Raw genomic sequence first — 18,151 nt, forward strand, 5'->3', positions numbered from 1 at the left:
TTTATTTTTAGTTTTAGTTTTAGATTTTAGATTTTATTTTTATTTATTAAAGTATTTGTAATTTTTATGATTGGATTGGGTTGGGTGCTTGGGTTAATATATATTAGATTGGGTATTTGGGTTTATGTTGGTTTGGGTTTGAGTGAATAGTGTGTTATTTATATATTATAATTTTGTTTATTAATTTTTTCGGTTAAACCGAAAAATTTGGTTAACCGACCGGTTTCAAACCGAATTAACCGTTAACCGAAAACTCAAAAAATTATTAACCGACCCCCGACCTAATTAATTCGGTTAACTGAATTTTTTCGATTTTACTCTAATTTTGGACACCCCTAGTCTTAATTATAAATTATGAAGGAATTATAAATAGTTCTAAACATTATCTTTAATAATGAGTAAAAAAAATTATTAATAATTAGATCATAAAATGAGTAAAAATATGTAATAATTATATTTATAAATTTTATATAAAAATTAAATGAGGTATTAATCAGAGTGATTATAGTAAAGTTCTAAAACTTATAGTATTTGAATTCAAATTTTATTATAATATATTTTATATAAGAACATCTTTATAGTAATAGACATTTAATTTATAAATGAATAACTTATTCAACTATCTAACAATATAAAAACTAAAATCAAAATGAATTTAAAAACAAATTCCACCTAAAAACCCTAAAAAGTCAAGAGTGCTCTCTGAGCATCCCAAAGAAATAACGATTACTATGGTTGGGCAGCGGACGAGTGGTAACTTGAGGGTATGGAAACAGAAAAGAAATTAATTCTCCTTGAAGAAGAACTGATCCAGTTAACAGTAAAGAGTTCGCTAGTAACTCCAGCAGAAAATCCAACGCTGATCTGCACTGTTTGGAAAAAGAAATCATATAACCAATATAGTTTGAGAGCACAATTAAGAAGTGTATGGAAAACTAGAAAGTAATTCGAGATTAATATTGTGGGGCAGAACCTGTTTTCAATAGTTTTTGAAGACGAGGATGACTTGGAGCGTATCATGGAAGGCCGCCTATGGCTTTTTCGAAAACAACTAGTAATTTTTGATTGATTAAAGGAACCACTGGAGCGAGGCAAGATTCGACTGATTTTTTCCCCTTTTTGGATAAAAATAGGGCCATGTCCTCCAGAATGCGACAAAAAGGATCTGATGCATGCGGTGGGATCCACGTTTGGGGGTGTGATACGATCAGAGATTAAAGGGGATTTTTGTCGGCTTAAGGTCAATTTAGATGTTCAGAAACCACTACGGAGAGGTCTGTTTGTCTCTCCAAATAATCAAGGAAAAACCTGGCTTCCTTTCAAATACGAAACCCTACCAAAGTTCTGTTTTGGGTGTGGTCGGATAGGGCATGGGGTTAAAGACTACATGAGTATTTCGTCTGAAGAAAGAGTAAAGACAGAGGATGACTTACCTTATTCAATAGCGCTCAAAGCTGAATCTTCTATCAAAGGAAAAGAAAGCATATGGCTCGGGTCCCCGAAAAAGAAAACAATGATACAGTGTAACTATACAGGCATGGAAGAACCGGATAGTAACAGTAAGTGCTATACAAATTCATTGATGCCGGAGATACAGATAGATATGAAGATGACAAAAGTTTCAAAAAAAAACGCAAATGTTCTGGTAGCAGGTGATGGGGAGGAAAATAACAAATTTAATGATGGTATTGATAGTCTTGGAAAGTGTATGACCACTGTGGAGGAAAAGTTACAGAAAAACCAAAGTAGCATGATAGAAAATCAAATAGATGAAGTGGAGATTAAAAATTATGAAGAATGGGAAGCAACGCAACAACCGAGATATGACAGAAGCAGCTGGCGTAGATTGGACAGGAAGGAGAACTTTGATGTAAATATGTCAGAAAAGATCTTGGGTAAATACAAGTTTAATCACGAAGGCCTAGTTGAGAATGTGACATATCCCACTAATGAAAGTCCGGTTAAAAAAGCAAAGGCAAATAAGGATAGGGAGGATGGTTATGTCAATTCTGATTGTAAGCAGACTGTTTCCCACGTTAGTTCAGAACTGACAAAAGTTATATTGGCGGCTGCCAATGGGCAAGCCGACCGGAAACCATGAAACTCCTAAATTGGAATGTTCGGGGACTGGGGAATCCCCGGACTATTAGGAGATTTCAACACACGTTGAAACTCTACAAACCCCAACTAGTCTGCATAATGGAGACAAAATTGGATCATAGACGCATGAAACTAGTCAGGAGAAAATGTGGTTTTCAGAACGGGATAGACTTATCAGCAACGGGTACACGTGGTGGAATTTGCCTATCATGGAATGAAAATTACTTGGTTAATGTTCTTAGTTATTCAGAATCTCATGTTGATGCTGAAGTCTCTGATGAAGATAACTCAAACAAATAGAGGTTCACCGGATTTTATGGGAATCCACGAGTCTCAGATAGGTAGGAATCTTGGAATCTTCTTCGAAGGCTACGAGAAACAAATTCAGGAGCATGGTGTGTATGCAGTGATTTCAACGAGATTATGTATGCTTATGAAAAAACAGGAGGCGCAACAAGAAATGAAAGGCAGATAGAGGCTTTTCGAAAGGTCTTAACAGATTGTGAATTAGTTGATTTGGGTTATACGGGCCAGAAGTACACATGGGAGAGGCAATTTCCAGAACACAAATATTCAAGAACAGCTAGACCGGGGAGTGGCAAATAATGCTTGGCTCAACTTGTTTAGTAATTACGAGGTACAAAATCTTCCACATTTATTCTCTGACCATTGTCCGATTCTAATCAAAACAGAGATAAATAGTGCACATGATGGGAGAAACCGCTTTAAGTTTGAGTCTTGGTGGCTTATGGAACCAAATTGTGCTGATGTTATTAGGCAACTATGGGATGAGAAATCAGGTGATGCTTTTGCTAAATTGGAAAATCTTCGAGCTGGCCTACAAAAATGGAGACGCAGTATCAAGTACACAAAAGATAGGAAAATGAAGAACCTTCGAGATTGACTGGTTCAACTTGATAGTATGGATCGGGACGACGATGTGATAGCAGAAATCTTTGATGTAAAGCTGGAGCTTAATTGGGAAATGAAAAATGAGGAATTGTATTGGGAACAACGGGCCAGAGCCAATTGGTTGCGTGAGGGTGATAAAAATACAATGTTTTTTCATAGTAAAGCCACGCAAAGACAGAAGATGAATCGTATCCGGGGATTAGAAGACAAGAATGAAATCCTTAAGACAGAAAGAGAGGATATGGAGACCATCGTTAAAGATTATTTTATGGAGCTCTTTAAATCAAAAGGGTTGGCAACACAAACCATCTCTTATCAGGGGTTAAAAAATGTGTCAATGAGGATATGAATCGAATATTAGTAGCAGATTATAAGGAGGAAGAGATCGTTGAAGCGCTTAAGAGTATAGGGCCGACAAAAGCCTCTAGGCCTGATGACTTCCCAGCTATTTTCTTTCAGAAATTTTGGTTTATTGTGGGCAAGGAGATTTGTGAGTTTTGCTTAGAAGTCCTAAATAAAGGTATGTCTTTGCAACCTTTAAACCATATGAATCTAGTATTAATTCCAAAATCGGCTCACCCGAATAGCCCCATAAATTTTAAACCTATCTGCCTATGTTCGATGTTTTACAAAATAATCTAAAAAATGATAGTAAAGACTCCAAAAGGTTCTTGATTATTGTATTGATCCAGCCCAAAGTGTGTTTGTCCCTGGAAGGCTTATTACTGATAATGTTCTCATTGCATATGAAATCTTACATACTCTCCGGAACAAAAGAGTGGGAAAAAAAGGGTTCATGGCCTCTAAGATTGATATGACTAAGGCATACGATAGGGTGGAATGGGGGTTTCTGAAACAAATGATGATTAAGATGGGTTTTGATGAAGAATGGGTTGCGAGAATTATACAGTGTATTAATACGGTCACATATTCGGTGATTTTAAATGGCGTCCCAGGAATGGTATTTAACCCTGAAAGAGGACTACGCCAAGGCGATCCACTTAGCCCTTTGTTATTTCTCATATGTAGCGGAAGGACTTTCTACACTACTAAGGCTAGCAGCTGAGGAAGGAAGACTAAAAGGGATCAAAGCAAGCAGACGAGGACCTCAGATCTCTCACTTGTTATTTGCTGATGATTGCATTCTATTTGGGGAAGCAACAGAGAGAGGAATTACAACATTTGAACAAATCCTACAAGAGTACGAGGAATGTTCCGGTCAATGCATTAATTATGAAAAATCAGCGATGTTTTTTAGCTCAAATACTTTAGAGATAGTTCGAGCGAATATATCAAACCGACTGGGAGTTAAAAGGTCCAATAACTGTGAAAACTACTTGGGTTTACCAAATATGGTGGGCCGAAGAAAACGTGGGGCTTTTCAACATTTAAAAGACCGTATAAAGATGAGAATAGACAATTGGAGTACTCGTTTGTTATCTTAAGGAGGGAAAGAGGTGTTCATTAAAGCTATTTTACAGCCAATTCCCACATACACAATGTCCTGTTTCTTATTACCAATGACTACGTGCTACGAAATGGAACAATTGATGGCCAACTTCTGGTGGCAAAAGGGGAAAGGTAAACGCGGAATTTATTGGTGATCTTGACACAAATTATGTGAATTAAAAGATGAGGGTGGACTTGGTTATCGTAATTTAGCGAAATTCAATTTGGCCCTCATTGCAAAACAAGGGTGGAGATTAATTGATAATCTGATGTCCCTTTTGGAGAGAACATTAAAAGCAAAGTACTATCAAAACTCTGATTTCTTAAGGTCGGAGTTAGGAAACTCACCATCATATACTTGGAAAAGTATATGGGCAGCCAAAGGGCTACTGCTCTCAGGTCTAAGCTGGAGGGTTGGTGATGGAAGTAACATCAAAATTGAAGAAGATGCTTGGGTTCCGAATGCTAATGGTTTGCTGGTTCAGAAAACAGGCAATAGGCAAGAGGTTACTAAAGTTTCAGAATTTATCGAACATAGAAATAGAACATGGAAGTCGGAGCTGATTCATACTACCTTTTCGGCAGAGATTGCACAACAGATTTTATTAATCCCATTGGCCCGTTCTCTTCACGAGGACTTTCTGTGTTGGAGAGGCGAGGCATCTGGCGAATATACGGTACGTAGTGGGTACAAAATTCTCTTACAAAGTAATGGAAATTACAACCAAAGTGCGAATAATAACTTCTACAAAAAAATCTGGACAAGTGACCTCCCTTTAAAAATTAGAATTACAGCTTGGAGATCCACTTTTAATTATCTTCCTACCCTAGCAAACTTAAAAACAAAGCGAGTAACTAATAACGACATTTATCAGAGGTGCATGCAAGGGCAGGAAAATAGAAACCATCTTTTTCACGATTGTGCTGTCAGCAAAGAAACATAGGCAGAGTTAGAGTTTACATGGCCCCAGAACATTTTACAGTCCGAATATATGGAATGGTTTACCTGGACGGTGTTAAACAATAAACCAGAAGTAGTCCGAATTTTTATCTGCGCCATATGGGCTATCTGGTCAGCTAGGAATAAATAGGTCCACGAAAGTCAGAAGCGTTCTGGAGCAGAAACAACAAATTTCATCCAGAAGTACATAAGAACTAAAAGTTATTGAAAGAAAGAAACTCACCTCGGATCGGAATTTCAAGGCATGGAGGCCTCCGCCACAAGGTTTCTTCAAGATCAACTTCGACGCTGCTTTTGATAAAAAGGAGAAAAAGTCATGTTCAAGAATAATAGTCAGGAACCCCAAAGGAGCAGTTACAGTATCAAAAAAGCAAATACATACCAACATTTCCTCTAGTTTTGCAGCTGAAGCCATTGCATGTTTACAGGCAGTTAATATAGGCAGAGAACTAGGCTTAACTCATGTTATCATTGAAGGTGACTCTTTGACAGTGATAAAGAAGATACAGAATCAAAATAGAGACAGATCGGAAATAGGGCCTTTCATTTTTGACATAAAAGAACGAAGAACAATGTTTCTTGAATGTCAGTTCCAACATGTAAAGAGAACAGAAAATGCGAAAGCACATAACCAGGCATCAGAAGGGCTGAAAATGGACAGGCATACAGATGTTAACCACGGGCATGCAACGACAACTCTAATCGGGGCTGGCAACGACACATCTAAAAATGGACAGGTTGTTACTGAAGCAGAAGTTGATCGGGGCTGGAAACGACATCTCTAATCGGCTATGAGTCATCTTCAAAGAGTTTTTGCTGAAGTTAAAGTAACAGAGAATAAGGTTCAGGAGAGGACGGAAGGATATGAAATGGAAAAGGAAAGAACAAAAGTAAATCAAAAGTCATGAGGCAACAAATTTCCTTGAAACTCTGGAACGTTTCCAAAATGAAAAGACAGATGAAAGGATGAGACGTACACAGAACTCTCTGATTGGGTGAAAGGGCTGGCATTTGTTTAGTTTCTAGAATATTCTTTAATTAGTGGAGTTTGGGCCAAAAGTTTTATGGTCCGATTGTTTATTTGTTTATTTGGATTGTGTATATACCTTGTTTTCAATAAATTAAAGCCCAATCGGAGTATTTGTCTCAAAAAAAAAACTAAAATCAAATTAAACTCATGTGATGGCTTGATGGTCAAAGGTGTTCACCACCTCATGTGTGGCTTAAGTTTGAGTTACACTAATTACGTTTATTGTTTGAGCCAAATTTACTTAATCCATCATAAATAATCATTTTATTATTTAAATCACAATATTCAAATTCAACAAAATAATATCAAATACCTAAAATTTTATCGTAACCTTATTTTTAGGTTACAAGGTATGACAGATCAATTTTTGTTTAAAAAAATTTAGAGTCAAGTTTAAGTAAAACATGTTTCACTTCACTACGATATATTTACTAAACTATTTTTAAAAAATAAATTTATAATAATTTTTATGGTTTTTAATTGTGAACTTTTAATTTCATAAAAAAGAATTAATTATATTTTAAGAGAAAATATTTGGTATATTACCAGTAAAATTTTTAAATTTTACAAGTAAGATTAAAGGGTTGATAAGTATTCTATAAAAATATACTAAATTGTTGAAAATAAATATTTTAAGAAAATAGACATGTAGCAATTTTATAAATATTTTTGTTTCTCAAATTTATAAAATTTACTGTATATACTTGTTTTAACTCTATAAAAATTATGGTAAAGTACATAGTTAATCACTTAACTTTCATAAGTTTTTATTTGGTCATTGAAAAAAAATAGTATCTTAGGTCCTATTGTTAACTATCATTTTCATTTTGGTCAACCATCATTAATTTCGGGTTAGGCAATGTTATTTTGAACTTAATTTTAGAATCCTAGCTTTAGTAAATTTTCATTTTGGTCATTTTTTTTATAAATAATTTTACTATTAATAAAAACATAAGTTTTTTTACTAGGAATTGGATTATTCAGTAATAGAGATGAAATTCAAGTTTTTATTTGAACTCAATTCCTTGTAAAACTCTAAATTTTTCTGTTTTATTTATAAAATAACTAAAATTATTTCTAAAAAAATTAAAAAGATAAAATGATTTTTTTACAAGAATTTATAATAAAAACCTAATTTAAAAATGACTAAAAACACATGATATGTTTTGAAGCTAAATCACAATATTCAAACTATCAATTTTTACAGTATCAGCCAAATCTTCATTTATTTTTATTTTTATTAATATATTTCTCTTACCACTCAAATCTAATATATACATATAAGTATTATGGTAAAAAGACATCTTTAGTCCCTTTCAATTTTGACATGAACAATTTTTTTTTAAAATAAAATAATTTACTCTCTCAAATTTAGAAGTGAGTAACTAAGGATAATTAATGTTTTTTTTATATATTTTATTGGTAAATTAAAAAGTTTAGCCCCAAAATTTTAGACATTTTGTTAGTTTGGTATTGATTTAAAAAAATTAGCCCCACAACATTTACACATTTCGTCAACATTTACATAAAATATATACATATCAAAAGGTAAAATTGTTATTATTCCAATAAAATCATGTGTAATTAACTAAAAATATTAACACGGTAATTAATTATCCTAAGTTACTCACTTTTAAAGTGACAGAAATTAAATTGCTTCAATCTTTTGGGGTGACCAATTTATTCAATAACGAAATTGAAAGGGACCTTAAAAGGATTTTTCCCAAGGTTTACAATCACCTATACTTTCACACACGTGTTATACAATGTGTTTTCCAATTTTCGCGGCGAGAAGGCAAAATTGAAATTCGAAAGTCTAGTCTGTTGAACCAAGTTGAGAGGCGGCAGTTACTTTTGACACCACATTGCCTTTCCCTCGAATAAAGCAGTGCTTGGATTTCGATCTTTCTGTACCAAATTATTTATTATCTTTTATCACACGCCACACCCCCAACGGTTTGTTGTAACGCCTCAACCAAATTTATATTTCTCACATTTTACATTTCTATACATGATTAGAGGTACATGGATCAGCCTAATCAAAATTTAAAGTGAGTTTGTTAAGTTTAGTTTAGTCCGAAAAATAGGACTAAAATTTTTCTAAAATTTAATTTGGATAAAAATATTAAGATTTAAGTTCAATTCACGTGTATTAATTTTTTTAAAAAATATAATATGTCAAAAATATTAAAAATATTAAAATAAAATTTTTCTAACATATTAAAAATAAATATATATGTATACTTAAATAACATTAAGATAAACATGTAATGGCAGCGTGAGAAAGAGGAGAAAATTTGTCAACCTTCTAAGTAGGAGAAACTCCGAGGAAACATTCAGAATGATCAAAGGAGTATAGAATGAAGGCGCAAAAAACGTTAAAAAGAAAAAAAAAGGACAAAAGAACACAAAAAAAAAAAAGAAAAATGAGGACACGAAATCGACCATAGTTTTGAAGGGTTTAAGTCCGGAGAAGAAAAAACAAAGGCCTCCGAGAAGCTCAGTTAAATGAAGGAACTATGAGAAGAAAACTGACAAAATAGTGTGGATTCAAAGGTTCTCAAACAGAAGAAAATCTTCAATAGATGCAATTACAAATGAAAGGAGGGGAATAGGTTTTTTTTTTTTTTGACGTTAAGTTTTCTTTGGCTTATTTATTAGGTTTTAAATTGATTGATTCGGTTTAGGTGAGACCTAGGCATTAATTTAGGGTGTAGGATTTTATTGCCTAAGACACTGCCCACAGGAAGCGATGAATGTAGGGATAGGTGGCGTAATTTCGGAAACCTCGGGTTTGATTAGGAAAATGTTTTTTTTTGTTTGTTTTAATTGTAAATTTCCCTAATTAATGTATAATGGAATATCCAGGTTTTAAAAAAATAACCAATTTAATGTAACACCCCGAACCCGAGACCGGAGTCGGACACGAGATGTTAACAAACTTTGAAAAATTTTTCCAGACACTGCCCAGTCTGAGTACTAGTCTCTTCAAAAATCATATCTTGAGTTTCACAACTCGAAAATAAGTTTTGTGATTTTTCCCTGAAACTAGACTCATGTCCCCACCTATGTATTTTTTTCTAGAATTTTTGGTCAGGCCAATTAGTACAGTTTATTAGTCAAAGTCTCCCATGTTACAGGGGTCGACTACACTGACCTTTTCCCATTACGACTTGGATATCTCTCTGCACAGAGCTTCAATACTGATGCCGTTTGTTTCTATGGAAACTAGACTCAGAGAGGAATCCATACATATATGGTATGACCCCTAATTATCTCTGGTAAATTTATAGTGAATTTCCAAAGTCGGAACAGGGAATCCAGAAACTGTTCTGGCCCTGTTCCACAAGAACCTGAATATCTCTTACTGTACTGTTCATATGATTGTTTCGTTACTTTCATATGAAAGTAGATTCATCAAGGTTCGATTACATAATTTATTCACTATTTAATTCCACTCCTACGAATTCTTGTGATTTTTCCAATCCACACCACTGCTGCTGTCAGCCTCTGTTTTCAAAGTAAACCTTACCTATTTTCGGGGTTTCATGGACCAACTAGGGCCTTGTCATACATATGCCCACATATGATCATACTTAGCCATTCCAATGGCTGATCATTTGCTCAACACTTCCATTCCAACTATAGTTACATCATGAAACCATCTATACATTCATAAACACGAATGGTCTAATGCCATACTCCACTTCTACAAGCCATTTTCGCATGGCTGTACACTTATACATTTCATAAAGTACTCGAAAACAACAATGGGTAGTCCTATACATGCCATATCAAAATTCAACCAAAATAGTACCCAAAAGAGCCTTTGATAGTGTGGGCGACTTCGACTTCAAGATCCCGAGTCCGATAGCTGGAGAACCGAAAAATCTATAAAACAGAGGAGCAGTGTAACGAGCAAGCAATTTATGCTTAGTAAGTTTTGAGCAAGGAATTCCAGCATAAACAAAGAATAACACACATTTAGCTAAACGGAATATTTCACAATACGCAATTTACCGATATCAAACTTGCTTCACAACATTAACAACCCTTATGTACATACACAATAGACTAACTTAGCCGAAGGCCGGTAGCTCGTTTATCAACTGAGCGAACATTTATTTGTAAGGGCTCGATTAAATTCAACACATACGTAACATATCCCCATATTGGGATGTTTTTCGAGTATTCGCTGGAATTTTACAGCAAGCTCATTCATTACCAAATCACGTACCTTCGGGATTTAACCGGATATAGCTCCTCGTTCAAATGCCTTCGGGACATAGCCCGGTTTTAGTAACTCACACAATGCCTTCGGGACATAACCCGGATTTAATAACTTGCACGAATGCCTTCGGGACTTAACCCGGATTTAGTATCTCGCACAAAGGCCTTCGGGGCTTAACCCGAAATTTGTATCTCGCACAAATGCCTTCGGATCTTAGTCCGGATATATTCACTTAGCACAAAGCCTTCGGGACTTAGCCCGGACAGCATTCAATTAATCATGCACATCTAACAATAATTCATGGCACATTCATATTTCATTTTCATTTGCGAAACTCAAACACAAGGCACATATCGTCCTTGCACATTCGGCTCAATAGCCTCACATAGAGCATGATTTAATCACATCGTAATTTAAGCTCTCTTACTCAAGAACTTACCTCGGGTGTTGTCGAACGATTCCGCTAGCTATTCAACCACTTTTTCCTTCCCTTTATCTGATTTATTTCCCCTTTGCTCTTGAGCTTAATTAAACAAATAAATTGATTTCATCATTTAGGCATCAAAAAGATGAACACAAGGCACTTAGCCCATATTTATACATTAGACATTAAAGTCTCATACATGCAAAAATCATGCATCAACACAACATATTAGCTAATTTCTTTCCCCTTGGCCGAATATGCATGTCTATTTTTGGGGTCGATTTCAACACTTAATACACACATATACACACTAGTAAAGCATCCTCCCCCTTTTCATCAATTTAACACATGCATTGCTCATTAACATGCAAAGTTACATTCGGCCTTAGCACACATCTTGCTAGCCGATTCTTCTCCATTTAGCAACCAATGCACATATGTGCTCACACAAAAATGCTAAAAAGGAGGTTCAAGAATCATCAAACCATCATCACATGCATCATTAACAAGCTTCATATTTTGCATGCAATGGCATTAACACAAACCTCCACCTAGACCGAATCTTAACTCATCCTCATGCCTCATCACCACAACATCAAACACCAACCAAGAATGATGCATCCATGGTCAAGTGCCATTTCCATCACATAGCAAGATTTAGACCATGGGCTAGGTAGAACTCAAGCTAACAACTAAAACATGCATGCATCTCATGGAACATCATCAAACATACCTTAGCCTAGCTACATGCATGGCCGAATCTCTTCACCTTTCTTCTTCTTTCCTCCTTAAAATTTTTGGCCAAGGATGAACCAAAGGATGAGAAATTTTTTTCTTTGTTTTTCTTTCTAATTTAGGCTAAATGAAGGTGAGAAAAGGATGAACAAAGATCTTCTCCTCTCTTTTCTTTAGCTCACGGCAATGGGGGGGAAAAAGAATCAACTACACACTTTTTTTTTGTGTATTCATCATACTCCTTTTCATTATTTAATTTCCATGCCTATTATTTTATTTTTTCCACCCATGATGCACCAACAAAACATGTCTATGACATGTCTTGGCCATCAAACTTGGTCTACCATGCTTGTCATGGCCGGCCACTACTAGTAGGGGGGAATTTGACATGCAAGTCCCCCCTTTGTCCACATGCACTAATAGGTCCTCACACATTGACCTATCACATTTTAGAATTTTCTCACATAAGTCCTATTGACTAAATTCACATGAAATCAACCAAATTGAAGCTTGAAATTTTCACACATTCATAATTACATATTCTAGACAATAAGTATCACATTCAAACATTTCAGTGACTCGATTTAGCGGTCCCGAAACCACTTCCCGACTAGGGTCAACTTTGGGCTGTCACAACTCTCCCCCACTTAAGAAATTTTCGTCCCCGAAAATCTTACCGGTAAATAGGTTTGGGTATCGTTCTTTCATCGAGCTCTCGGTCTCCCAAGTAGCTTCCTCGATCCCGTGTTTGAGCCATAACACCTTTACTAGCGGAACTCTTTTGTTTCGCAACTCCTTCACTTCACGAGCTAGGATACGCATCGGTTCTTCTTCATAGCTCATGTCGACTTGAATTTCAACCTCTGATGGGCTAATTATATGCGATGGATCAGATCGATAGCGTCGAAGCATCGAAACATGAAAGACGTCATGAATCTTTTCAAGCTCCGGGGGCAAAATCAATCTATACGCAACCGGACCAACTCGTTCGGAGATTTCGTACGGCCCAATGAATCTTGGGCTCAACTTGCCCTTACGGCCGAACCTGAGTATCTTTTTCCAAGGTGAAACCTTAAGGAACACTTTGTCTCCCACCTGATACTCGATGTCTTTTCGTTTCAAATCTGCGTACGACTTCTGACGATCCGTGGCTACCTTCAGACTTTCACGGATTACCTTTACTTTCTGTTCAGCATCTTTAATCAAATCAACTCCGAAGATTTTACTTTCACCGAGCTCGGTCCAAAACAATGGTGTACGGCATTTACGACCGTACAAAGCCTCGTAAGGTGCCATCTTAATACTTGATTGAAAACTATTGTTGTAAGCGAATTCAATCAAAGGTAAATACCGTTCCCATGAACTACTGAACTCGAGGATGCAACATCTCAACATATCCTCAAGTATCTGAATTATCCGCTCGGATTGACCATCGGTTTGGGGGTGAAAAGCAGTGCTAAAATGCAGCTTGGTACCCAGAGCTTCTTGCAATTTCTTCCAAAATCGTGAGGTGAATCTCGGATCTCTATCCGACACGATAGAAACAGGTACCCCGTGTAATCTCACAATTTGATAAACGTACAATTCAGCTAGTTTATCCAATGAAAAATCCGTACGTACGGGGATGAAATGAGCCGACTTAGTCAGTCTATCAACAACAACCCATATAGCATCCTTCTTACTTGCTGACAAGGGCAGTCCGGACACAAAGTCCATTGTGACTCGATCCCATTTCCACTCGGGTATCATGATCGGCTGGAGTAATCCTGAAGGCACTTGATGTTTCGCTTTCACTTGTTGACATATTAAACATCTCGAAACAAAGTCGGAGATGTCCCGTTTCATACCATGCCACCAAAATTGACGTTTCAAATCGTTGTACATTTTCGTACTCCCCGGGTGAATTGACATTCGGCTACAATGGGCTTCGTTCAGAATCATCGAAATGAGTTCCGAATTCCTTGGAACACACAAACGATTTCTGAACCTCACACAATCATCATCATCAATTTGAAACTCCGATTCCTCGTTCGGAAAACACTTAGCCCGTTTTGCAACCAATTCATCATCGACTTTCTGAGCTTCACGAATTTGGTGAGTCAATAATGGTTTAGCTTTTAATTCAGCTACTAACACATTGTCTGGTAGAACAGACAAATGCACGTTCATCGCTCGTAAAGCAAACAATGACTTCCGGCTTAAGGCGTCCGCAACCACGTTAGCCTTTCCCGGGTGGTAATCAATGACAAGCTCGTAATCTTTCAACAACTCAAGCCAACGTCTTTGTCGCAGATTCAAGTCTCGTTGAGTCATCAAATATTTGAGACTTTTGTGATCCGAAAATACATGGCACTTCTCACCAAACAGATAATGTCGCCATATTTTTAAAGCAAACACGATGGCAGCTAGTTCGAGATCATGGGTCGGATAATTCCTCTCGTGTGGCTTCAATTGTCTCGACGTATAGGCCACGATTCGACCTTCTTGCATCAATACGCAACCCAACCCAAGTAGGGATGCGTCACTATAAATTACAAACTCTTTACCTGATTCGGGTTGCACCAAAATTGGAGCTTCAGTCAAATGAGTTTTCAGTTGGTCGAAACTTTTCTGACATTTCTCCGTCCACTCGAACTTAACATCCTTTTGAAGTAGCTTCGTCATTGGTGTGGCTATCATCGAGAAACCTTTCACAAATCGTTGGTAATAACCGGCGAGCCCCAAAAAGCTCCGAACTTCAGTAATATTTCTCGGAGGTACATTAAGGTAGGTGCAATTTAATAAGCAAAGTGAAATGGTAGTAAAATAGTAAAAAAATAACAAGAAAATTGGAAAAAAAAGAAAAATGATAAAATAAGAGTTGTATAATAACAACAAAATAGTGAAATGGTAACAAAATGGTGAAAAAATAACAAGAAAAATAGCAAAAAAAAAAGAGAGTAAAAAACAACAAGGAAAAGCAACATTTTTTTTTTCATATTTGGGCCGGCTCGGGGCTAAAAAAGCCTTATTTGAGGCCAGACCCATTTTCTAAATTGATCTTATTTTTTGCTCAAACTCATTTTTTTGACTTATATTTTTACTCAAACTCTTTCACTTTTCAGATGAGCCTTCGAGCCGTGCCACATGGATATGTTTATATATGATAAAAGAAATTGTATAAAACTGAGATATTATGTCATTTGTATTCCTTTTCGATTATTTCATGTCATTTCAATATTTTCATTCAGAAAAAAATCAAATTCAATAAAATGTGTTGAAATTTAGAATAAAAATACTAAAATGATATTAAATTATTAAAAAGATATATAAATAACATAATATCCTAATTTCATATAATATTTTTTGATTTATATATAGAGTTTATTAAGTGTAATGGAGCAAAACCAAAATGAGGAAAATATATAAGAAAAGTTTCTTAAAAAAGAAGAAGAAGTCCTTTTTCAGAGAAATGGATACTTTTTTTCTAGAAGAGTAAGTATTTTTTAAGATTGTTTTATAAAAATAATTTGAAAGGTAAAAATATATTGTCATATTATATTTAGTTTATGGTTTATTTAAGGTCGATTTTTTGTGATTTATTTATTTTTCATAATTTAGTTTAACTACCTAACCTAATATTTAACTTAAAATATAAATTTAAAAAAAATCTAGAAGAATTTTTACCCACGTTTCAATAGTAGGATTAATTTTACTGCACTAATAAAATATAATTATTTAATCTATTTATTAAATCCTACTCAATTAGGGGAAATGTGAAATATCCTTTTGTGGTTAGAATCAATTATATTAGTTGATGGTACTTTAATTTTTTTATTTTAACAAAAATTAATTAAAAAATGTCAATAATAAGATTTGAACACTCGACAATTAAAGTAGTAAAACCTTAAATTTACTATTCAAGTAATAGTTCATTTTTATTTTTTTCAAATATTTTTATTTTAATATGCATAATTTAATTTAAAATTTTTATTTTAATAATCAAATTGTTAAAATTTTATTATTAAAAAAATTATAAAAGCGCGTAAAAAAAGCTTTAGAAAAGTTTTACTTTCTATTTAAGGATTGGACTCTATCCTGTCTCAAATTTCATATAGGATGATGTAGCTTGTCACATATTAAAACAGGCATAAAGATAAATTTAGTATTTAATATTATATTTTTTGTCAAATTGGCTCTTATTCTATTTTTGAGTTAAATTGCATTTTCATCCTTCTAAAATGAGTTAAATTTAATCATTAACCTTTAAAAAATAATCGAATTGTTGCTTTTAATGAAAATATTATATTTTAATGACAATTCATGTGTACTTCATGTTAATTCTTTTTGAATTTTTACGTGCTTTATATATATGTATGTGTGAATTTTGAATTTTTTAAATATTTTTATAATTTTTAAATTATTTATTGACATGACAAATAAGATAAATAATATCATATCAATATGAATACACGTGGATTGCCATACAAATTGTCACGTCAATATCATTAAAAAATAATAAAAAATAGTAACATTGAAGGTTAAAAAAAGGGTTAATTTGATAAAAATGTAAATATTGAGAGTTAATTTTTTATTATACCAAAAAACTAGGGTAAACTACTTAGATAGTCACCCAAGTTTTAGTGCATTCCTGTTTTGATCATCAGATTTTTTTGGTTAATTTAGTCGTTCCTGTTAGATCAATTTAAATATAGCCACTCCACTATCAAAACAACTTTGATCATTAGACGGAATGCTGCATGACTTTATTTTGATTGATATAATAACAAAGTTAACATTTAAGACCAAATTGAAAAATGAGTAAAATATTTCAAACTAAATTTATTATTATATTGCTAATGTTGAGAATAGTTTATTAAATAAAAATAATATTTTTAAAATAAAATATCGAGATTTCTTGAAAATGTTTATATACATAACACACTTAATCACTTTTTAAAAAAAAATTATTACTCTTTTAAATTTTATGTTGATGTTAAAAGTGTATATAAATTAAAATTTTATTTTAATATTAAACTCACAGCCTTATGAGTAAAAATACTAAGATATAACTATAAAAATAATTAAAGGACTTGTTTAAATAAAATGCAATAGTTTAAGTGCTCTTTTAGTATATTAGCGTTATTTAAGGAACTGTGATTTGATTGTTGTTACTCGATAATTAAGAAAAAAAAAACCTCCAAATCATTTCAATGAGAGAGCAGTTGGTATTCAAATGTCTATAAAATTATCTTGTGACAACTTCAATATTTATTATAAATGATAGATAGAGTGATGCACGGCATTCAAATTTTTAACGACTCCATCGTTCTGTGGAAGAAAAGAGAGGCATATACTGTAACTTCAAGTTTCGAAGTTCGGATCCTATTCGATTGATTATTCTGTTTTTCGGAGTTGATTTTGGATGTTAATGGAGAACAAAGCGGAAAACAAGGCGGTTTTCGATGCGGAGTCAGCGAATGAGGTGGTGAAGGAGTTGAGAGATAGCTTCGTAACCGGAAAAACTAAAAGCTACCGATGGAGAGTGACTCAGTTGAAAGCAATGTTGAAGATGTTGGATGAGAACGAGCCGCAAATCGTCGTGATGATCTTTCCAAGCCGGAATTCGAATCCTCCCTCTACGAGGTCAAAGCTTTTTTTATTCATTTTCTCTGATTTTATTATTATTCTTTTATGAATTTGTTTTGGTTTCGATATCGGATTAGGTTTTAGTTTAATTATAATTTGAAATGGATTGAGCAGTAAAACTTAGTATGTTATTTCATGAACTGAATCATTATTGATAGTATTAGTAAAGATTAAGGAGCCAATAGGCCGTTATAAGTCTCTGCTGTATTATTCTTTATTTGCACCCAATTTGTAACAAAAATAAAAATAAAAAATTCTCTGTGCACTTAATTATTAAAGTAGTTTTTAATTTTAAATTTCTAATGAATTTTCGCATTTATAATCGAGCACTCCAGATCAGAATGTTCATTAAACATTTGATGCTTCTTATATGGTGATGGTAAAAAACTTCAACTACTTCTTTGTCTCCAAAGCTAAATTTATATTTATTTGTCTATTTTCATTATTTTTTCGTTTATTTTATTTCTAATCAAATACGGCAATATATTTATATCGTGTGTGAGACGTGCTTGTATGTCAAGCTTCAAGTGAGAATGAATAATAAAAAATTCATGAATAAAAAGGTTCCAAACTTTTGAGACTTCGAGTGGTCCATTTTTTTTCCTGGGTGCAAACCTTTAGAGGTGTTTAAATTGATAAATGATAGAAATCTGGGTGGACCCAAGTAGCATTTATTACATG

At 34.1% G+C, this 18,151-nt stretch overlaps 1 protein-coding gene across 11 annotated transcripts; it reads right to left on the reverse strand.

Annotated features, from left to right (window-relative positions):
• Nucleotides 1-574: 574 nt before the first annotated feature.
• Nucleotides 575-6,427, reverse strand: LOC107922714 (uncharacterized). 11 transcript variants are annotated; one of them, XR_005927290.1, is made up of 6 exons: nucleotides 5,805-6,426; nucleotides 5,646-5,710; nucleotides 5,468-5,574; nucleotides 5,036-5,385; nucleotides 4,810-4,937; nucleotides 575-864 (listed from the first exon to the last, which is right to left on the reverse strand). XR_005927290.1 is itself a non-coding variant. In XM_016852859.2 (5 exons), the coding sequence occupies exons 3-5, from the start codon at nucleotides 5,122-5,124 to the stop codon at nucleotides 730-732; spliced, it is 357 nt and encodes a 118-aa protein (XP_016708348.1). In that variant the 5' UTR covers nucleotides 5,125-5,512; nucleotides 5,646-5,710; nucleotides 5,805-6,427; the 3' UTR covers nucleotides 575-729. The 11 variants fall into 11 exon arrangements, 7 of the variants coding, with proteins under 7 accessions (XP_016708348.1, XP_016708346.1, XP_016708349.1 ...); XR_005927288.1 differs by having other exon boundaries at nucleotides 575-869; XM_016852859.2 differs by having other exon boundaries at nucleotides 575-869; nucleotides 5,036-5,512; nucleotides 5,805-6,427.
• Nucleotides 6,428-18,151: the final 11,724 nt, after the last annotated feature.

Source organism: Gossypium hirsutum, chromosome A05 (assembly GCF_007990345.1).
Source record: "Gossypium hirsutum isolate 1008001.06 chromosome A05, Gossypium_hirsutum_v2.1, whole genome shotgun sequence".
Taxonomy (NCBI): domain Eukaryota; kingdom Viridiplantae; phylum Streptophyta; class Magnoliopsida; order Malvales; family Malvaceae; genus Gossypium; species Gossypium hirsutum.